Source organism: Vigna angularis, chromosome 3 (assembly GCF_016808095.1).
Source record: "Vigna angularis cultivar LongXiaoDou No.4 chromosome 3, ASM1680809v1, whole genome shotgun sequence".
Classification (NCBI taxonomy): Eukaryota; Viridiplantae; Streptophyta; class Magnoliopsida; order Fabales; family Fabaceae; genus Vigna; species Vigna angularis.
The window spans coordinates 41,730,673-41,753,828 of record NC_068972.1 but is presented as its reverse complement, the minus strand read 5'-3'; the positions used below and the strand labels follow the sequence as shown (position 1 = coordinate 41,753,828).

The 23,156-nt window shown below is 31.2% G+C and overlaps 3 protein-coding genes across 5 annotated transcripts; 1 reads left to right on the top strand and 2 right to left on the bottom strand.

Annotated features, from left to right (window-relative positions):
• Positions 1–424: 424 nt before the first annotated feature.
• Positions 425–6,771, top strand: LOC108326194 (probable methyltransferase PMT3). Of its 2 annotated transcripts, none has more exons than XM_017559540.2 (8): positions 425–582; positions 1,504–2,005; positions 2,573–2,737; positions 2,846–3,028; positions 3,237–3,831; positions 4,688–4,800; positions 4,936–5,156; positions 6,048–6,771. In XM_017559540.2, exons 2-8 carry the CDS (start codon positions 1,727–1,729, stop codon positions 6,367–6,369), a joined length of 1,878 nt encoding a protein of 625 aa, XP_017415029.1. In that variant the 5' UTR covers positions 425–582; positions 1,504–1,726; the 3' UTR covers positions 6,370–6,771. The 2 variants fall into 2 exon arrangements, with proteins under 2 accessions (XP_017415029.1, XP_017415030.1); XM_017559541.2 differs by lacking the exon at positions 425–582 and adding an exon at positions 602–719.
• Positions 6,772–10,927: 4,156 nt separating this feature from the next.
• Positions 10,928–13,629, bottom strand: LOC108324066 (60S ribosomal protein L7a-2). The gene is made up of 7 exons (XM_017556864.2): positions 13,475–13,629; positions 13,349–13,393; positions 13,058–13,259; positions 12,492–12,661; positions 11,636–11,764; positions 11,391–11,483; positions 10,928–11,289 (listed from the first exon to the last, which is right to left on the bottom strand). The coding sequence occupies exons 1-7, from the start codon at positions 13,475–13,477 to the stop codon at positions 11,158–11,160; spliced, it is 774 nt and encodes a 257-aa protein (XP_017412353.1). The 5' UTR covers positions 13,478–13,629; the 3' UTR covers positions 10,928–11,157.
• A 6,153-nt stretch (positions 13,630–19,782) lies between these two features.
• Positions 19,783–21,672, bottom strand: LOC108324067 (protein LIGHT-DEPENDENT SHORT HYPOCOTYLS 4). 2 transcript variants are annotated; one of them, XM_017556867.2, is made up of 2 exons: positions 20,871–21,672; positions 19,783–20,146 (listed from the first exon to the last, which is right to left on the bottom strand). In XM_017556867.2, the coding sequence occupies exon 1, from the start codon at positions 21,495–21,497 to the stop codon at positions 20,898–20,900; it is 600 nt and encodes a 199-aa protein (XP_017412356.2). In that variant the 5' UTR covers positions 21,498–21,672; the 3' UTR covers positions 19,783–20,146; positions 20,871–20,897. The 2 variants fall into 2 exon arrangements, with proteins under 2 accessions (XP_017412356.2, XP_017412355.2); XM_017556866.2 differs by having other exon boundaries at positions 19,783–20,136; positions 20,871–21,671.
• Between the last annotated feature and the right edge of the window lie 1,484 nt (positions 21,673–23,156).

Below are 23,156 nucleotides of genomic sequence, written 5' to 3'. Positions count from 1 at the left end.
GTATACGCAACAGTTTAATGATTTATGATTACGATTCTACATAAATTTAACATACGATTGAAAATGGTAGCAAAATCTAACTCTAGAATAACATGGTTTTATTTAATTATATGTGATAAGAGTAATAATTTTACAAACAAAAGCTTAAACTAAAACTCATACAAATTTAGCCATCCAGGTGATTTTACCTCTTAATGAAATTTAAATTCTACAAAACAAGACAACTATATGGAAAAATATTTTTTTCATATATATATATATATATATATATGTATATTATAGAAAAATAAAACTTTTCTTGTACATTTTACATTTGAATATAAATTTTTATAATTCAAGTGTGGTACTAAGGACAGTGAAACAGAAAGAGAAAGAGAGTACCTTAAAATTTAACTACCTTAACCATGGAACAGTGTGACACATATTTCCTTTTTCCCCTGTGCCACTTCCCTAAATAGAAAATCTAAAGCCAACACTCAAATCTGATACCTTCCCTCATTCCATATCATATACCTTCTCTCTAAATCTGACTTCTTTAACTTCCTCTTCTCACACCCCAAACTAAGATTTCATCCCATCCCAGTAAGTTTTTTCTTCTTTTCCTTCCCTTTCCTTGCTGATTTTGCCTCAAGTTTTCGTTTTTTGCTCGATCTGGATCGTTTTTCCTTCTGGTTTCGTCTGATTTCGCCCTTCCAATGCTCACGGAAATGTCTGCTTATGTATATATTTAATGTACCCGTGATTGCAATTTTTTATTTTTTTAATTTCTTGTTGTTGTATTGAATGGTGGTTAAATTATCAACTAGTTCTACCCTTTTTGATGTTGATGTTGTTTCCCATTGTGCCAGATCTGGGAGTTCCATTGAATTCTTTGACTGATATTTGATTTAGATCGAATGATGTTTCATAATCGGGTTTTCATTATTCATGATTCATTCAATTATCAGAGTCGTGGGATCTTTATGGATCCATCATTTTCATTGGTTAGGTATCAATGGATTTGAGGTCGTTATCGCTTTCTTTCATCTCATTTCTTTTAATCTTTTATTATTTTTTGTTAGCGCACACAATTTGAGGAAAACTAGGAGTGAATGTTATGGAACGGGTTTCACCTTTCTGGTGGAATTAATTAGAATATCTTCACTTACACTCATTTATTGCATGTTAGAACTTCTATTAGATAAGGCCATAATTCTTTGATTCCTATTGATGTTAATTATTCTTGGCCATTTAGTAGGATTACTTTAGTTGACAGGGTATACCGATACATTTGATCATGTTACCAATTATTGCTAGCATCATCTTCTATTTCTTTCTTTTTACATGCTTACATCTCATCAAACACACATCACACTAGAAAAGCAAAAAAGTTTTAAATTGGTTTTTGTATTTGGACCTGTTATTTGTTTTAATTATTTTAGCTCTATTATTTAATTAAGAAGACAAATTTGAAATGGATGTCTGCATTTATTTGCTGACTGCAATCTCCTTCCTTTTTTGCAGGTTAATCTTTGAAGCAGTTATCAGGAGGTCAATTTCTGACAAACTTTGTTAGGAAGCTGGACCATGCTATCTAGTTTGAACTGTTGGGGGTTGCTAGTTTAAGTGTTGTTTTGGGTGATAAATTTGGTGCCTCATGTCTGGTGAAACAATATCTGTGCTGTGATCAGTTTCAGTTCATAACTTAGCCGTGAAAAATATATTTGGATTTGCATTACTTTCATAAATGTCGAGGGGAAGATCTGATGGATCGCAAAAGAAGCGTGTAGTTGCTTATGCTTGTGGCGTGGCTATCTTTATCGGATTTTTGTATGTGTACCAAGGATCCATCTTTGGTTCTCAGAATGTTAGTTCATCTGCACTTGAATATGGCAGCAAGTCATTGAAAAGACTTGGGGTATCATATTTGGGCACAGATGATGCTTCTGATAGCAAGCAAGAGGATTCTTCACCAAGGATTGGGCTGGGAGATGGTGAGGATGATATTGTACCGAAGAGTTTCCCTGTAAGTGTTTGTGCAAGCTAATACTCAAGTCAGATTTCACTCTGTTTTTTCATGAACACTCCTTTTTGCTTCTGAGCTTGCACTTTATGACCCTGCTATTATATATCATGAAGAGTTATTTTGGTTCTATATTCTAGTTGTTTTAATTTAGTTGCTTACGGTTATTCTGATCATGTTACAATATTAATAGTTCGTAAGTGAATACGTAACTACACATATTATCAAGTTACTAATAAACAATGCAGGTCCATTTATACGAGAAAACTTGAACAAAACTAATAGCAAACTCAAGCAACTGAGGTCTTGATTACATAATTAAAATAAAATTTGTAGTTTCATGATATAATCGAGAGAGCACAGCCTCGCCATAGTGCAAGAGGTAAAATTAAAATTTTCATTATTTTCCTCACCATATTTAGGTTCTATTTCTTGGTCTCTGATGAGATACATTCACCACATGTATTGTAAAGGTTATCTAAGTCAGTATATTTTTAACCCCCATCTACTTGAAGGTGGTTCATGCATATCAACAAGATAGTGGAATTCATAACATTTCTGTTTTTGTAGGTTTGTGATGATAGTCATTCGGAGTTGATTCCTTGTCTAGACAGACATCTTATCTATCAATTGAGATTGAAGCTGGATCTTTCTTTGATGGAACATTATGAGAGACACTGTCCTCCTCCAGAGAGGAGATTCAATTGTTTGATTCCTCCTCCGGCAGGATATAAGGTAAAGAGCATACTGAGAGTAGATGTGATTTGCAACTTCATTTCCTTGTCGATACATTTGTATTGTGTTTGTCAATGCCAAACAATTGTTGTTTCTTTGGTGTTGCAGATCCCTATAAAGTGGCCACAGAGCAGAGATGAGGTATGGAAAGCAAACATACCACACACTCACCTTGCACATGAGAAATCTGACCAGAACTGGATGATCGTAAAAGGTGAAAAGATAGTGTTTCCTGGAGGAGGGACACATTTTCATAAAGGAGCTGACAAGTACATTGCATCAATTGCAAATGTAAGGCTTACTGGTATATGTATTATTTTCTACAATTGGTAGCATCATTGGACTTTTTGCATGTTATGCCGTTTGCCTTCGTTTGATTGACAGAAATGTGATCTATAATTTGACGGGCTTTCCAGTATGTTCCACAGTGTTTATTGTTTGCTGCATTCTGATTACTAAAATTCACGTTACGGATCTCACAGTGAGTTTGTATTGACAGATGCTCAATTTTTCACAAAATATTCTTAATAATGAAGGAAGATTGCGAACAGTTCTTGATGTTGGATGTGGTGTTGCGAGTTTCGGAGCTTATCTTCTTTCATCTGATATCATTGCAATGTCCTTGGCACCCAATGATGTGCATCAAAATCAAATTCAATTTGCTCTAGAGAGAGGAATTCCTGCATATCTTGGTGTCTTGGGAACCAAGAGACTCCCTTACCCTAGCAGATCTTTTGAACTTGCACACTGTTCTCGGTGCCGAATCAACTGGCTTCAGAGGGATGGAATACTACTCCTTGAGCTAGACCGGTTGCTTAGGCCAGGAGGTTACTTTGCATACTCATCTCCAGAAGCATATGCTCAGGATGAAGAGGATAGAAGGATATGGAGAGAAATGAGTGCCCTTGTGGGACGTATGTGTTGGAGAATTGCTGCCAAGAGGGACCAGACTGTCATCTGGCAAAAACCTCTTACAAATGAATGTTATATGGAGAGGGAACCCGGCACTCGCCCTCCTCTTTGCCAGTCTGATGACGACCCAGATGCAATTTGGGGAGTAAATATGGAAGCTTGCATCACACCTTACTCTGACCGTGGGTACCTTCTTATCTTCTATTTAGGATATATGATGTTTTTTGCACTTTATTTCTATACCCTGTATACATTTTATAGTTATTTTTATTTTACTAGAAATATATTGTTGCTTTGCTTCTTTTGGTTTATCCGCAAATTGTATATTTTTTTTATGGTATCATGAGCCATACCACAAATGTCTTCGCTTTCTTTTATTGCTATTTTAGTTTATCTCCTAAATGAATATAATGGCCCTGTTAATAAGCTTCCACTTGGTTTGGTAATTTTAAATTATGGGTACTTATAATAAATTGTAGACACTCAATGACCATTTTGATTATTTGTTTCATCTTCATCTCCCCTAATTAGATTGAGCAGTATTCTCTGCGTTCAATATCGAAAAGGTGATTTGATTGACACGTGATTGTGAGAAAAAGAGAGGAAGAAGGGAAAGAGTGAAAACATTGACTTACAGGGCTGTTTAGTTTTAGAGAATGGCCTAATAAGAAACTATGATATTATGTAATGTAATAGATATTTACTGAATTAAAGTAAATTAGATTAAGCAGTGCTCGTTCCCCCTTTTATATTGAAGAGGAATATGTTTACTTAGGCCAACATATTCATCTTGGCTTCACTCACAGTACTCATTCAACACTCGTTATTTTGTATTGTAATGTCCGTGGATTGCTTTTGAGCTGATACTGATGAGCTCGTTGTGAATGTTCCTAGCTAAAGCATTATTTGAAATACTACAGTTTTTTTCCATCTTCTTAGCCACCGTTAGTGAACTTGTCCGGTTTGAGTGCATGCAACCTATGATAAATTATGATAACAACTTTTATTGAGGTTTAACCATTTTGTTGATTTTATCAGATGACAACAAAGCCGGGGGTAGTGGATTAGCTCCATGGCCTATGAGACTGACCACTCCTCCTCCTAGATTAGCTGACTTTGGCTATTCAAATGAAAAGTTTGAAAAGGATACGGTAATTGGAATTTCAATTTATTCTCTGGCTTGTTATAATGAAGTTCTTGTTCTTGTAAACAGCATATAAACTTTTGAACTAACAAGATACAATTAGATAAATGTGCTATAGGCTTAATTATTTCTTGTGGTGTAGGAACTATGGCAAGGAAGAGTTGAGAATTACTGGAATCTGGTGGGTCCTAAAATGTCACCAAAGATGGTGAGGAATGTGATGGACATGAAAGCAAACATGGGTTCATTTGCAGCTGCTCTCAGAGGCAAGGATGTTTGGGTGATGAATGTTGTACCACGTGATGGACCAAACACGCTAAAGCTTATATATGACAGAGGCCTCATAGGGTCTATCCATGACTGGTATTACAACTGGTTCTCCTGAAGCATAAATTTATTATTGCATCTTTGATATCTTTCACTGACTCACTCCACCTTTTAAGTCTCATTTGAATATACTGATTTCAAGACCCATCTAAACTTATTTGACTTAGCTGATTGGGACAGAACTTCTTTATTTGACTAATTAAGCCACTTATATTTGTTACTTCATTGCTTTAACCTGTCGTGTGTCTCCTTGATTCAGTTAAAGTTTTTTCTACTCAAAAGTAGTTACCACTAATTAGAAAAGGGTTAAATATGTTTTTAGTCCCTAGCATAATGCAAAATTAGAATTTGTCCCTATTCCAAATTTTGATTCAATTTGATCCTCAAACTTTAAAAATGAATAGATATAGTCCTCTTGATCCAATTGCGTTAAATTATTTTTACGTGTCAAACAACATCTCAGGCTTGTATTTAAGTTGTTTACACTGTTTGATATATTCCAGTTTAAATGCAAGTCTTGAACATTGTTTAATACATAAAATGAAATTTAGCGTCCTTGAGTTAAAAGGACCATATTTATTCATTTTAAAGTTTGGAACCAAAATATATCAAAGTTTACGACATGTATGAATTCTAATTTTTTGTCTAAATTTAGGGACTTCAAATATATTTAACCCTTTAGAAAATCAACCATTGAGATTGTAATTAATTTTAGAATTTGTTATATATGTTTTAAATCTCTTAAAATTTAGTCTTCAAAGTTTTAAAAATACAACGGGATTTTATTCTCTGAAGTGCTTTTTTTCAATCTGAGGAACCAAATCCTTTTACTAGTAGCTCCTACTTGTAGTGTCCAAAAACAAAATCCGAGTACGGATGTGATTGACAAAAGTGATGCACTGAAGAGTGAAGAATATCTTGTAACAGGTGTGAAGCATATTCAACATACCCCAGGACTTATGATTTACTCCATGCATGGAGTGTGTTTTCTGACATTGATAAGAGAGGGTGCAGTCCAGTGGATCTACTGATTGAGATGGATCGTCTATTGAGGCCTACTGGTTTCATCTTCATAAGGGATAAGCAAGCTGTGATTGATTTTGTGAAGAAGTACCTAACAGCCTTGCACTGGGAAGAAGTTGCAACTGCAGATGCAGGTTCAGACTCTGACCAAGATGCCAATGAAGTGATTTTGGTTGTCCAGAAGAAATTGTGGCTCACCAGTGAAAGTTTTAGGAATACAGAATAGGACAAGACAACCACAAGAACCATATATGGCTTATCCATTTCCACTTTCTTATAAATTATTCTCTGCTGCTACAAGGGATCCAAAGCATGCATGCCCTCAGTGTTGGAAGCAGTGAACAACAACTGCATTTTGTAGCATTATTACATAATATTTATCATTTTCCTTATTTAACTCATTTTTGTGATAATGATGCAAGTTATTATTAAGCCAAAGGCATTATTATGCTTCTATAGGCTATTCATTATTTTGCCCTTCATTAGGGTATAATGTAAGCTACTTAATAATCAACACATAGTAAACTGTCTTGGTGATTGAAGATTAGGACTTGTCACACTAATGTGTAATATTTATGCAGGTCTTTTTCTGCTTGGAATGAAATATTATATAAGTTTCTTGCTTTCACTTTACTACTTATTTCAATGTAGATCAATCAAAGATTACAAAAGTCAACAAAAATTTAATTAACACTAACCATAGACTCTAATCTTTAATTTGTCTTTAAATATTCTAGGCAATAATATACATTACTAAACTAAATGAGAATCTAATGTAATATGGTTTTGTGGCGTATATCATTGCAAGAGTGTGGAGTGTAACATTTTAAAATCCTTTATTAGAAGTAACATTTTAATATATAAAACATGATACACTTCTTCTTTTGTCCTATTTTGTATTTTTAATTTTATCTTCTTAATAACTACTTAATAATTATTTATAACAAAATTATTTTTCAGTTTTATATTTTAGTAACTACTTTTTTAAATTTAAATAATTACTCATTATAAATAAAATAATTTAGAGTAAAAAGTTAATCAACTCAACTATTGAATTGAAAATAATAAAGTAAACTAATATTAATATATAAACACTAATGAGAATAATTGAAGTAGGATGATTATGTAATTACAAGTGTTTTTACTTAATATATACAATACAGATACTGAATCAAACATATTATATACTATTTCAATCAAATTTATCAGATAAAATATTTATATACATTTTCACATCATATATATCATACAACTTTCAATTTATCTTGCATCATAAAAGAATCAATACATAAAAATATATAATCAAATTTAATTCATTAATATTCAAATAAATGTTAAAAAAAATAGATGCAAAAGACATGAATAAATTATGTTTCATATCATTAAACTTATATATCCAAGTATACTCATTCTAATCATTCAAGTAAGTTTAAAAAGTATTCGTTAACACAATAATAATGTATTCCATGGAATAGCTAATATTGTTCAAATTGACCATAAAACCCAAATTCAAGGAAAAAGTTAACAATGTCTAATGACACAATTTAATCCAAACCTGAGCCCATTAAATGACTAGTTCTAACTCTTTTAACAAGTTTTACACTCCATTATCTATCAACACATTTTCCACATCAAAGTGCATATATAATCACTTAATTCTACAAAACACTCAAACATGTGTATAAAACATAACCTTCAATGTTCTAAAAGTAATAGTAATAATGTATTTTTCTCTAATCAATTTAATTATCCCTAAATACCAAATAATTCTTATACAACAAAACTACCTAAAGAGATTTGAAGTTAAAAAAAATTTCCTTATTTAGAAGTTGGTTGGATTCCAATTAATTAAAATAAGAGAGTAAAATGACACCAAAATTTTAGGAACCTAGTACAACATAACCAAATAAATTTTAATTAATACCAAAGTTTTAGTGACCTAATATACGTAACCAAACAAATTTTAAATTTCAACCAACACCAAAATTTTAACATCATAGTACAATACAATATAACCAAACAAATTCCAAATTTCAATTAAGAATTAAACTTGATCAGATAATCTTTTTTCTCAACTTATGACTAAACAAATTTTAAATTTCAATCAAGAATTAAACCAATTGAAAGAATAACGTTTCTCAATTAAATAAACTAATAGAAGACATGATCTCTATAAGTGTTTTTATATTGGTTTACTCCAACAAAGCTACGTCAAGTTCTTCCTTAAACACACTTAAAGGGTTCATCTTTAAAATATTACAAAGAGTTTTATCACTCTTGTTTACAAACTATCCAACCGGGATAGACAAGCTTACTCATTCCTGATTTTATCTAACTAGACCATTTAGTTCAATAGAACTAAACAACCAAGTGTTTTAATTCATTTATGAATATACTAACACAACAAAGTTGTTTTTGAAAGACAAGTACATATTTAAAGCTCTCAAAAGGGAGGATAATTTCAATACAAAGAAATCTGAAAACTTGTAAAACTTTTTCTTTTACAAAGAAAGCGTTAAATGATGAAAGCTGAGAGAGAATAACAACTTAAGATAGAGTGTTATTCTTGTTGTCTTCTCTTCATCCATTCTTTTTTATATAGCCGTTTTCGAGTAAAATCTATTACTAAGAGAGTTGACTTTGGTGAGAGTAGGTAGCATTTAGGTCAGGTGCTAGGATGTATATTGGAATAATGTTTTTAGTAGAAATGACGTGTACGACTCATTCAGAATATGTAGTGTTAAGGAAACATTTCAAGAATATCTTCGTATCTCTTAATGTCTTTCTAATTTAGTGGAAGACTTTTGAATAAAGCTTGGTACTTTCATGATTTGCACAAATAAAGAGAACAAAGCACTAAGTACAAAGTGTACATGCATTTAATGTTTTAAACATTATAGACCGTTTACACATGTTTTGTGTACTAAGTATTTAATACAGGTATTTTTTTTAGTAACACATAGTTTACAATAAAAGGTATAATGTTTAATGAAACTTTGTATTAGACGGTTTATAATGTTAAACATATTTTCATCAAACATTATTGTAAGTCATATAACATTCTATACAAACTTGTCATAGATGATTTGCTTATGTTGTTCAACACTATTTTTAGTAAATATATCTAAATTTAATTAATGAATGTTATTTCGTTAATTATTTGTTTGTTAAATAAACTATGAGAATGTAAGATTTTTAATAGAGACTATTTGAAAAAGAGATTAAAGAGCATGTAGAAAACTGAGAAAAACAAGAAAAAGAAAGGAAAAGAATTACCATTTAAAAATAAAAATTACCATTTAAAAATTCAAAATCCTAAACACAATCATATATTTTTACTTTATTTTTAAATTGCGCACCCTTATAAAACAAATTTTCATACAAAATGAAAATAACATATTATATTATTAAAAATATAACTTGTTATCTTTTTTAAGGACCATTTTATTACATATAATATTTCTATGTTATTTATAATTTTTTTTTAAATTCATATATAATAATGCTATTTTAAAAATTTAATAACCCATAGTGTTTCCATTATCTAAAAAATATCAACTTCATAACTATTATATATCATATACGTGAATATTTAATAAATTTGTTACTTAATATACACATATATAAGAAGCTATATATATTTATAAAAATAACAATTTAAATGTATCCGTGCTAAAATTTATAGTGATTATTTTTTTAAAAGAAAAGAAAATAAATGACAAACGTGTAAGATTAAATGGGTGTTGTTAAGTTATGAAGCACAACATCTTTCACTTTGTGAGTAAAGAGTAAGAAAATATTTCTTATTCTTAGATTGGAAGATAGGAGAGAGAATGAGATGAAAGTACCAAAATTTCAGTATTTGGCTTAGAAACCAGATGAAAGTCATTTAAGATAGTGGACGTATAGTTTAGCATCCACACATGAGCCAAATTATCTCACAATTAAAATTTAAAGAATAAGAACCACATATAATCATTGAGAAATCTTAACTTCAAAAAATTGCTAATTATATTTCTAAACTTTAATAATTATTTATAAACAATATACTTAGAAACCAAACAAATATTCCCTTAATAGCATGATATTTATGCATTTTCTAATCATGCAGGACAAGTGAGACCAAAATGATATAAAGTATTTTAAGGATAAAAAATTAGATTACAGTTAAAAAGTTGCAGGTAAAATAGAGTGAAAGCGCCAGTGCAACGACATAGAGTGGAACAATACGTTTCGATCTTTATGCCCTGTTTTGTTTTTATCTTAAAATACACCAACAAATGATAAAAGCATCATGTGATTTTTCTGCCCGATGAGGAAAACAACAGCTGCAGAACACAAAAATATGGAGTGACATCAAAGCCAAGAAAAAGTGACATGATCCAATGCCTAAGCAACATGGATCATAATTTTACATTGAAGTTTATGAAAACATTTTTATAATATTAAATCCATGTACTGGCTTGCCAAATAAAGATATCACAAGAAAAGATAAAAACATCAAGTATAATCCCATTTGGCCCTAGTTTTTTATGTATCTTATTCTATAGACATTTAAACTTTCTAAACAAGTTTTCACTTGCCTCGAAAATAATTACTGTTCATTTGAAATAGAAGTTGAGACTACAAAGAAACAGATTTCCAAGTTATTTATTTAAACAAAAATATATCTTTTAAACATATTCCCGTCACAAAGATGAAATTTTTTATCTCATTATTTTTTTTTTCAGAAACACACTTAAATCATAACCATTATTTAACAATTATAGGAAAAGAATCTATTTAGAACCACAAAATTGCAGCAAAATCTTAATGGTATTAGTATTCCCGAGCAGAAAAAAGAAATACATTTAATTAATTCTAAAATAACTATTGATAATCAAATATCAACGATCAAAATCGGGTTTTAATGGATTACGAGCTACCAAAATGATGTTAAACCTCACATTAACTTGTATAGGCTCCCTTAAAATAAAATATAGAAAAAATGACCTCAAACTTATAAAAACTGAATCTAGGACATTCTTTGGGCTGCTTCTTTTGCAAGGAGCTTCTCCTTGGCCCTGGTCTTGGCTTGGGATTTGGAACCCATGATTCCACCACCCCACTTCTTTCTGTACTCATCATACTTGTCATTGAAGTTAGCCTGAAAAGAGAAGCAAAGACCAAAAACCAAGTAAATTCAGTCAACATCATCGATTAAAAGAGTAATTAACTATAGGCAATCGAAATGTAAAACTAGATCACCTTAATAGCTTCTAGGATTCTACTGAACTCCAATTTATCTTCATTCTTGACAGTTGTCAAGCACAAAACTGAAGCCGTTTTCTTGTGGACAACCTGTCAAAAGAGCATATTAATCAGCCGAGTAAGTAACAAATCATAGATTCATACACATGAACTTTCTAAAAGCATCAGCGGCAACGTTTCAAAAAAACCAAACACCGGTGTTCAGTTTTAAAAACATTGTCTTGTTCAATAAATGTAAGTACCGTTCCCAAGCGTGCTTTGCCCTTGACAATGCAGTATGGAATTTCCATCTTCCTGCAGAGTGCCGGAAGCCAGACCACAAGTTCGATTGGGTCCACATCATGAGCAATCACAACAAGTTGCGCTTTATTCTGAAAAAAGTAATCAAAAAAACTTACTCCAACATCACCTGAAAATTTTTATTCATGTTTCATTATTTTCCTTGAAAAAAAAAATCCCTTGAAGCATCAATTAACAACAATAACACAACATTATGGTATTGGGTACAGTTGTTTGAACTGTCTATATACAAGATGAAATTGAAAGGAATGGAAAGAAAAACAAAATGTAGCATTCCCTCAAATAAGCCTCTTTTTCTTCGCCACCAAAGGGTGAGCTAGCTACAATAAAACACTCCCTTCTCCATTCCATCAAACAAATATCTAAACAATGGAACGAAACTGCGTTCCTCTCAATTAAATTCAACTTATTCTATATCAAGTATCCAAACATATGAAACTTCACAATTACGGCAACAATGGCATCCTAATCTCTAAAGCACTGGACCCCACTTAAAACAAAATTCTCGCTATTATTATTCAACATAGGCCAGGAGTCAACAATTCTTAAGAGTACTTCAAATAATCAGAAGATCCCAAAACATAAACATAAATTGCATTCTTTAAAGTACTTCCTTTAAATAAAATGATCTACATTATCTTTGGCAGTTCTCCACAACCACAACTCTGGTCAAACCTTGGCAATTTCCCACAATGTTTGAGGATTGTAGTTCCAACATTGGCAATTTAAAACCTTGGCACTACAATTAATAACAATGAAAGCGAAAAAAACAGCAACAATAACAGAGAAAAAAAATACCTGCTCAATAAGGTAAGTAACGTGATTGAGACCATATTTAACAACAATAGGCTTCTTGGCTTCAACACTTTTCCCATCAGCCTCGGCCTGAGCCCTCTTCAACAAACGCTCTTTCTTCTCTGCTTTGTCTTCTGGCCTGTACTTCAGCAGCATCTTGAATAGGTTCGTTGCTGCTTCCAAAAAACCAGATAGTTAATATTAAAACAGTGTTTAACTTTTGGATGAAATCTTTTCCCAGTTCCCTAAATTTGTCAAAAATCAGTTTTAGTCAATCTCCTGTTGAGTTTGCTTAGAAGTGATTTTACCATAATTAATTTCCATTAGAAGCCACAAATTACTATATTCGTAAAATTAACTTATTTTTAACAAAACAAAATTTCTTTAGAAATTACAGCCAAGTTCCAAGCATACGGCTTCTAATCTCCCATAAAAAATAGCCTTCCCCCACAAGCATGCCCTAGCGTTTCAGTCAAACTCTGACAAAATCCGTAATAAGAAAAAGAAACTCAATTCAATCATTTAACATTTTATATTTGTATTAGTGTTTATGGAGAAGTTTATTATACCGAGATTCTTGTCGAGGGTTTTGGTAAACTGATTGAGTGCGGGAGGGACCTTGAGCCTCTGCTTGAGGATGCGTTTCTTGCGTTGGATTTGAACGGTCTTCGGCCATTTCACGAACCGAGTCAGGTCTCGCTTTGGAGGCAACGCCCCTCCAATTCCGAACTGCTTCGGACGCTTCTCGAACAACGGGTTCGAAACCTTCTCCTACACCAATCAACAGAGAAAAACAAATCAAAATCACGTTTATATCACTCCACTCACTCCTCCATTTCCCCCAAAACCTTAAAACAAACCTGAATAGTCGGTAGCTTCTTCTTCGCTGGTACTCTTTTCGGAGCCTGTGAGGTCAAATCAAATTAAGTAAAAGAAAAAATGAATGAAGATGATGATGAATGAAGAAGGTGTTAAATGCAACACACCATTGCTTAGCGCTGGTAAACGCGACGGAGTACGAAGTGCAGTGGAGACGGTGAACGAACCAAAGATAGAACCCTAAAAGAAGAGGTTTTAGAATTTAAAAGATTGGGTTGAAGGTTGGGTGAGCCCCATATTTGATGAACCCAGACCGCAACTTTCTAAGGTCTATAATTACTAAATACGCCTCTGCATTTTACTTGTACACCTCTCTTCCAACTTCCTTTTTGTTTTCCTAAAATAGCCATATTGTTTTTCATTCAAGAAACTAAGCTGCTAAAAAAATGTGTCAAGTGGGTGGTTTGACCCAGATTGTAAATTTTAGGTTAATTTCAATATTATATAAAAATAATTTGATATATAAATTAATATTTTTTTAACTTATAAAAAATTATAATTATTATTTTAATAACCTAAATTTAGTGGTCATTTTTTTATGCTAACAGTATATTTGAATAGAAAATTTTAACAAAGTAATTATTTTTATATAAAATTTGAAATGTTTTGTGAAAAAATATATTTTTAAGAAATTTAAGTCACTAAAATACTAAAACTTTTAAATTTTATAAGATCAACTCTAATAGTTAAAATTAAAATTAGAGAATCTCAAATCAAATATAAAAGTTTAGAATTTGTATTTTTTATATTCTCAAATGTATGCTTTTGTTTTGGGTACATTCTAACATTATTAAAACAAAAAACATTTTTAGTTTACCTATATTTAAGTGCCATAATTTAAATATTGTTTTTTTTTAAGTCTTAGTGTCTCGTTCATGCTAAAGTCAATTATATCTAATTTTATTTTATTATTACTGTAAGCTAAAGTTATTTTTCAAACCAAGATTGTGATAAATAGAAATAGAAATAATACTGTGAAGTTTATTTTTTCTACAATAATTTAACATCGAAATACAACAAGATTTAAAAAAAATAGTCATTTGTTTCATTTCATAAAGCATTTCCAGAGGAGATGTTTATACTTTTGACTCGTCAAAATCTTTAACAATTTCACTTTTTTCTTTATTTTGAGTTAATTTAATGTTTTCAGACACATGTGGTTTTAAGATAAATGCATGTGAATAAATTAGTTCAAAATAATTTTTTGTTTAATTTTGATCATAATAATATGTGTACACTTGTGATTTATTGTTTGTGTTGGTAGTTAGAATTTCATACGAGAACTAAAGATCTAAGAACTACATTAACTTAAGAAGGGTGTTTCCTATACAAAGTAAGGGAAGCTAATTTAAATTTAATTATTATCGATGATTAATGAGTCTAAATTGTATGATGATGATTGGTGATGAATTGATTTTTGCATAATTTGTTTTATAATGTTAATTTTACATGTTTGAAGTTATTAGTTGAATTGATGCTTAGGACTATGAATTTTAAGTGTGTGCAATGATGTTGTCTATGTATTGGTAATGTAAATAGAATTTAATTTGTCTTATGTTAATTTATGAGTAAAGCTGTGTATATTTTAAAATTAAGATAAGTAAAAGCTTAGACAAGTTTGTACATATGACTCGTTGGGCGAGGATACATAATTTGTAAGTGAGCGAGTTCTAGCATTTTGGTTCATTGGGCGAGTAACCCTCTCATTGGGCAAACTTATTAAAAGTAGTCCTAGGGTGTTATACTAGCTAAGTGAATTACAGCTTGTTTAGGAGAGTCTGAAATTGCTGAAAGCAAGATGTGTACTTGTCTCTCTGAGCGAGATAGTCTTGCTGGATGAATTGAGAGATTAGGTAAGTAATGTGGTCGTTGGGCGAGCCTCCTTCCAAAGGACACTTGCTAAACGAGAATGTATAGAATTAGTTTAAATCTTGTAAAGTCTTATATGTGGTGTATTGTTTGAAATATGGTTCTCAAGTGATAATGTATGATTTGTAAGTGGAAAAAAAATATGCAGGTATTGTATGAATATTGATTGTGATTTAATATGAACAGGACAAAATGAGGAAGTAATGGTTCCTAGGTAGGGATACTGTTGTGGTTGTATTGTGTGTGGTGTATTGACAATAAGGAATAAAATTTCATCATAACTCTATTAGTAGTGGATTCATAAAAATGAAGATAATTAGTGTTGAGAGACAAAGGAGATTCATATATAGAGTATCGAAATAGTTGAACTTGATAGAGATAGAATTTACTTTATCATACTTTGTGGATCAGAGGTGGCCGGTACACATTATAATTATAGCTCTTGAGATGTCTAAATGATTGAGCAATTATATGTGCAAGGTCTCGGGGTGCTAGTCAATACAATAGTCTTTTCAATATCGTATTTGTTGTTCTTGGTTTAAGAGAGTCATAAGAGTCTTTATGTTTCGATGTAGATTATATGATTGATGTAAAGTTAAATAGTGATTTTTTTTAATGTTTCTATATAAGTTTTCTTTTCTTCAAAACTAATAAGTTTTAAACTACACTACTTTATCCTACTGTGTGATGTGTTGTGATTTGTCCACTTACAAGGATCAAGATAGTGCAGATGATACTAGTTAAAAAATCGCGTACAACGTTGAATATTTTGAACTTTTAACGGCAAAATCGCGAACGACGTCATATCAAGAGACGTTAAATTAACGTCGAATTTTCTCAACATACGATGTTAACGTTAATGTCGATATTTGTCAATATTCGACGTTAATCAATTTTTTTTTGTTTTTTTAATTAATTGTGATTCTTTTTTACAGCTCTACGAAACCTGAAAAGCATAAAAACAACAAATTTCAGTTTTTGGTATTTTATAAAGCATGAACTATGAACATGTAGTGTAGTATCAACAACAAACAATAATAACCAACAACAAATAAGTTCAATGAAACAACAACAAACAAGTTCAACCAAACAACAACAACAAACAAGTTCAACAAAAAAAAAAACAAGTTCAACACATAAGTTCTTCAAAACGAAAACGAAAACTAACCTTCAAAAAGTGGGTTCATTGGAATAATGTTTTGTCACCAGTAAGAGAGAAAACAGAATGCGCCTATGAAGGACAAGAGCACAAAAATAATCGGTTAAAACAAACAAAAATCATACATAAAGTAGTTAATTGACATGCATTTGTATCAAATGAAAGAAATATGTGATGTTCGTCAAATTTCGTTCGAGAAAAGTTTGAGAAGAAAAGATAGTATCGCGCGCTAAGATAAAGCAAATGAATTTTCAATCTCACGCTCAAATTTTTATTGAATTCACTAACCTTTTGACGTCGAATTTAAAGGGCATTCGATGTTTTATATCATTTTATGTCGAATTACAACGATGTTTAATAATTACATTTATTTATAAAATTGTCACTGTTTATTTTTATGGTTGATTATTCAGTGGTTGGGCGTTGAACGCGTGACGTTATACACTATTTTTGTACTAGTGTGAGAGAACTCTGAAGTGATATAATGCCTGATGGTCTTCCTATATAGTGTAGTTGTTATTTAATAATATATTTTTGTAACGTATATGAAGTGTTATTTATCTTTCAAAAGTTTATTTTAGTTTTTCTCACAAACGATTTGTGAATGCATTTTATATACTTTTATATCTTGATTTATGTTTTTTTATCAATTGTGTAATGTTTTAAATTAGTAATGTAAATCATACTAAATTAAGATGTTACAATTATAAAAGTTATTATTATTAATATCTTAAGTAATAAAATTTATTTAGTTATTGAAAAGTATTTTCGATTAATAATAATTAAAATACATTATTAAAAAACTATAATTCAATTATTTTAAATTATTTAATTAAAATAAAATATTTCAAAAATTATATTTTTTAAATGATGTCAAGTGACAACTAGTGAATAATAATAATAATAATAATAATAATAATAATAATAATAATAATAATAATAATAATAATAATAATAATAATAATAATAAATTGTTAACAGGAGTGACAAAAATTTAAGAATTTAGTACTATATTTCCAAAAATATAGGATCTTTTAATTCGTATTAGTTCCTCAAATTTGATATTCATATTTTACTAATTTTGAAGAATTAAAATAAACTTTTCTTTTAGTTTAAGAACTATTTGTCAAACTTCATAAATTAAAAATATAATTTTAAATATAAGGTCATCATTAGGAACTTTTAAGATAAAAAGACACATATATAAAATTATAAAAAGTACCAAAAACTTCTTCAATATGAGAAGTAATATTACTAGATATTGAGTTTTTCCTATGAAACATTGTTACACCACAAAAAAGTTGTTTTTCATACAAAACCATAAATTAGAATATTAAGTAATGTAGACTGATACTCTAATTGAGAAGTAAGCAATGTGTCTGATTAGTGACAGTAAACCCACTATAAAGCATACTTAATTAAAGACATTATTGCTTTAATAATTTTCTTACACACCTTTATCTTTTTCTTAATCAAACATCAAACATCTCGACAAATTAACATTGGGAATCTGTACGGAAAGATCTGTAGTTAGTGTAATTCCAAATCCCAATTGAAATCAATCTCTTAAATTATGTATTTATATCTCACTTCATCATTTTCTTCAATCCTCGTCTTTTATCCCCTAAAAAGTAATGTGAACGTATATTATTAAAGATTGACTAAAAATTATAATGGTTTTTTTTTAATATTTGATTTAGTATAATGATAAGGACTTTAAGAAAAAAAAATGTCTAGCTTAGATTTATTATTTTTTAAAATATTTCTCTTTTATTTCCACTCCATTAAGGGTAATGTTGGCAAATTAAAGTAAAAGGATATAAAATTAAAAGGAAAAGTTACAAAGTGTGGTTATTGACTATTTTTCATTGCTAAAGAAAGGTGATATTTGTAAGGAATATATTATCCAAGCTCATTTGTGATTTCTTGTAAATTGAACCATAGAGAATGTAATTATGTTTACAATTATCAATAAATAATATGTTGACAAAAAAACATGGGATAGTATATTGCAGACATTTTTCTCCACTCAAATTTAGTAAAAATAATATAAGGGTGTGGTCCTGTCCTTTACTGCATGCATGTGAATTATGTATTTTGATTTGGCTATTCACATCTTCTGTTTGCTGGGAAAATGTTTGACAAAATACATGCATTGCATTCAGAAAGAAAATTACCTTTTCAAAATATAATAAAAAAACTAAATATAAATTCTGTAAACTGTTAAAAGCTTCTTTAAAATTTCTATAACAAACATTAAGCAGAATCATTTTTATTAATGGATTTTTTTTCTCTCAAAATCGATTTATTCCACCAGAAACTATTCCCAAATACAAAACATTCTGACACTACTAATTACAAGTTTTCACAAAAAGATTAAGCACATGTTGTGAAATATCATATTAAAAAAACAATCTGTTCTCCAAAATCAGACAAACACATATATAGTACTAAAAGTTAACATTTCCTTAAATCACAGAAACACTAACACAATGTTCTCTCTTCCATGTCAGTTTCACCACATTTTTCTGATATCTTTTGCATGACATGTATAATTTTTTCTGTATCTCTTCTGAGATGGATGGTTATCATTAGTTCTACTACAACGCAAAGTTTAAGAACATTTTTCAAGCACTTTTTGGACTTCAAAAAGTACGTTATATCAATAAAATAGAAGCTAAGCCTCTTCCCTAATAAAATTACGTTTTGCACTCTTTAACATATATTTCTAACGAAGATCCAAACACAGATTAAGACCCTGACATGTGATTTTGAAAAACTGATAAGGGTTGATATGTGAATACCCTACTGAGAGATTCACTGGTTTTTCACTCCCGCTGAAGTAGGAGAAGTGATCAGAAACCCCCAGAAAGAGAGAGAAAGAAAAAGGTTCATTAGAAGCACAGACTTCAAGAACCAAACACTAATCACTGCATGTAGAATTTTATGGGTTATTTCATAAGTAAAAAAGCTTCACATTTTCTAATTTTATCATATACAATGTTTCTAAAAGTTTTTAGAGTGAAGAACAAGAGACTTGAGACGCATGAGATTGGACTTGCAGTCACAACTCACATTAAAATTTTGCTGATTTGCCCTGCGTGCCCAGAGGACTTGCGCCATATCCAGAGGAAAAGTCTCTCCACAGGGCCCCCCTACCCTAGTATCAGAAAACCCAAAAGCACGAAAACATAGGAAAAAAATAAAAATAGATGTACATTCGCACGTACATAATACTATATAGTAAATAGTATAATGCTAGAAATTAACCAGTGGATGATCAAGTGCGTGTGTGTGATACTTGCAAAACACTTACTATTAATTCATGTGGAAGGGTAAAAAGAAGACACAAGTAATAGCATTTCACCACATCCAACAAAGAAGACATGGAACATGATCTGCAAATCCATTACTCGTCATAAATGACCCACCTTCAAGTACATAAACATATTTATTACAAATTTGACAGTGAATAGGTCACACAATAACCCCTCTCACTTCTTCACACCCTTCGAGCTAGCCCTTCTACCAGTAACACTGCAGTTTCCATAGCACAGTTCTTCTTTTTCCTCAGGGCAAGTCTTACATTGCAGGTTTCAAATTAACCATCACAAGTGCAACCCTTATTATTGCAATATTATCAAACCTCTGAACACTTCCCCAGCCACGTAAATTATACTTGCCTGAAATTTCCTTTTGTCAACCATAACATCAAGGGAAGCCCCAACCGCAATTTAAAACCTTCAAGAACCTCAAGTCAAACAAATCACAACTTCTGTTTAATATAAGAAAATACATAACAAAGAAAAACAGATGGCAACATCACGTACTATGCATATATTACTTAGGATACAAAATGCAATACATAACAACATATAGCAAGCATTTAAACTATATGTGTAGACAGGTAATCAAACTCAAATACAAAGGGAATCTTTAAAACTATATATTATATGCAAAGATTTAACTTGTGTTGATAGGGTTTGATTTTTTTTGCAATTTCTGATAGTTTAAGACATCACAGACAAATACAATCATGTTTGCAGCTTCAATGCAATTGCACAGACCAAAAAAGTTTGCTGAGACTAAAAGAAATCTCAAAGTTGCAGATACAATTACAGTTGCAGACAGTTAAAACTTCAATCATATAAATAATAATAATATAACATGCGACTTTATTGATCTGTCTGTCTACGTAGTAATATATGTCATGAACTTTGTGAAGAAATTGTTAAATGGTTTACTACTATTAGAGTTTTGGTCAATCTGTGTATGACATACTGAGGTTTCATTAATTCTTTCTAGGTAGGTGGTAGAAGCCATGGATTTCTGTTAATTCTTCTAGAATTGTTTTTAAAACTCAACCTCGTATGTAGAAATCAGTTGGGACCATGAACATGTGGTGGACCTGAAATTGTAGACTATAATATAATAATGATGATGATAATTTGTAGAGTTTATGGTTGAGTCCTTACTATATATATATGCATATATTATATATACTACTGAGTGGTAGCATTTGAAGAAGGTGGCTGAGGGGGACGCTTGCGCTTTTTTTTCTCGTAGCTGATGCCTCTAGCTTTGGCCTGAGAGTCACGAACTTCACGAAGGTAGAGTCTCACAGCACGAGCACCAAAAGGGTTGGCTTCAGGCTTTCCACCGTTCTCTTCAAACGCTGCTCTGAGACGCCCTATGAGGGCATCAAGGCTTCCCCATGCTTGGCGCAGAGGGCAGGGACACGGTGCAGGAGGGTTTGGATGCCCAAAGAAGGGACAAAGATGTGTGTGAACCTTGGTTTTACCGAACTGGTCGAGGTATCTGAGGAACTCAAGAACATGAGCACCACTGCAGCGAGAGAGGGAAAGTGGGGGCCTGTGGTTTCTGAGATACTGCCCGAAAGTGTTCCAGTCTCTTCGCTTTTGGTTCTCATAGCGGCTTGGGGTGGAAGGTGGTGATGAAGATGTTGTTGTTGCTGATATTGTGGAAGAAGATGATGCTGAGGAGAAGTTCAAGGAAGGGGTTAGGTTTGTGATAGTGTTGTTGAGGCCCGTGTTAATCATGTCTTTGCTTGGAGAGGATTCAAAATCCTGAAATGAGCTCATGGTTGGTTTATGAATTCTGATCTAGATTGGACTCTTTTCACTGGTTAACATGGTTGAAGAAAAAGAGAAAAAGAAGGAGAAGAAGATGAAAATGAAAACCTGATCAGATCAGATTTGAGGAAGAAGAAGAGGGTAGTGTGTGAGGAAAGAAGGGAAGGGTTGGAATAATGTTATAGGTGAGAGAATGAGTTGAAGAGAGGGTAAAAGAATAGTGATTAGACTATAACATGTTTTGGTATGGGGCTAGGTTGAATTTCCTTTGGTTTTTGTGAATTCCTAGAATACTTTTGTAATATTCTAAGTTTAGTTTTTCTCTTTCTTTGAAAAAGGTGTTTTACAGAAAAAAATTTAAAACATAAGTGTTATCTTATTCTGTATATATGTTATTAGAAAACCAACTTCATGCTAACATACTTAAAAATGCTCTAGTGTGTGTCTGTATGTTGAAACCTGCATGATGCTAGGTTTTTCTGAAATCTTTTGTGGGGGGAAGTAAGATTTTTTTTTTTTTTTTTTCTGTGAAAAGAGTAGGAAGGGATTGCAAATAGGGTATTGGTGAGTGAGGCAAATGGAGAAAAGGGAGGGTGTAAATGAGAAAGAAGGGGTGGTGTGTTTTGGCCTTTAGGGCTTTTGTGGAAATGAAAATAGGTTGATAGTGACAGTGAAAGGTGACTGATGCAGACAGCATAAAGTCATGGAGGGTGAAAAAAATATGAGAAAAAAATAAATGAGGGAATAACATGATTTTGTTGCACCTTCCTTTTGGGTTGATTGACAACACCTTTCCTGAAATGACAACTTTGCCCTTCTCTGTCTGATATGACTAACTTTACTTCATGAGTGGGATCATCATCAGCCAGAGCCTGAATTCACATGCACAGTAGTGTGTAGGAATAATAATTAGGGTTTGCAGAAAAAAATAAGAAGAAATCACCTTCATACATTGCATTTCAACTGTTAATCCCCAGAGATTTCTGTTGCAGATTATAATCATTTCCTTTCAACCATGAAATCATTGACCACAAAGGCTTCATTAAATTAATACCTAATTGTGGAAGTTTATGGATTCTGTGTTAAACACTTAAAAAGGAAGAAGAAGTCATTTCCATCACACAGACTCAAGTTTAATCTGTGCTAAACACTTGAAAGGGTTTCTGTTGAGTTTATGTCTAGTTAAAGTTATATTCTTTTCACATTAAATTATATCCTTTTAGTAATTAGTAATTTTTTTTTTATGAAATGAAGTAATTTATAAACAAATCTGTTTGAATATATTTTGTTTTGAAAAATATATACAGTCAATCAAATATTTTAATACAGATACAGTAAATCAATATTGTCTTCTTAAAGTGAGGTGAATTCATCAAAGAAATGCATCACCATGTACAGTTTAAAAAAAAAAAACGCAGTCTGAATAGAGATGTAATTCCAGTAGAATAATTTTTTTCACAATAAAATTATCTAGAATAAAAAGAATGCATTGACAATGTAATTTTCTGTTTTTATTTCATTATTGTGATAAATTGGTTGACTTTCATATCAACTAGGATAAAAGTTTATATGTTTTTCAATTAGTTGGTGATATAAATTTTATTTTAACTATACTACATGTTATATGTTCACAATACAATATAAGTACTTGTTTTTTATAATTAGAAA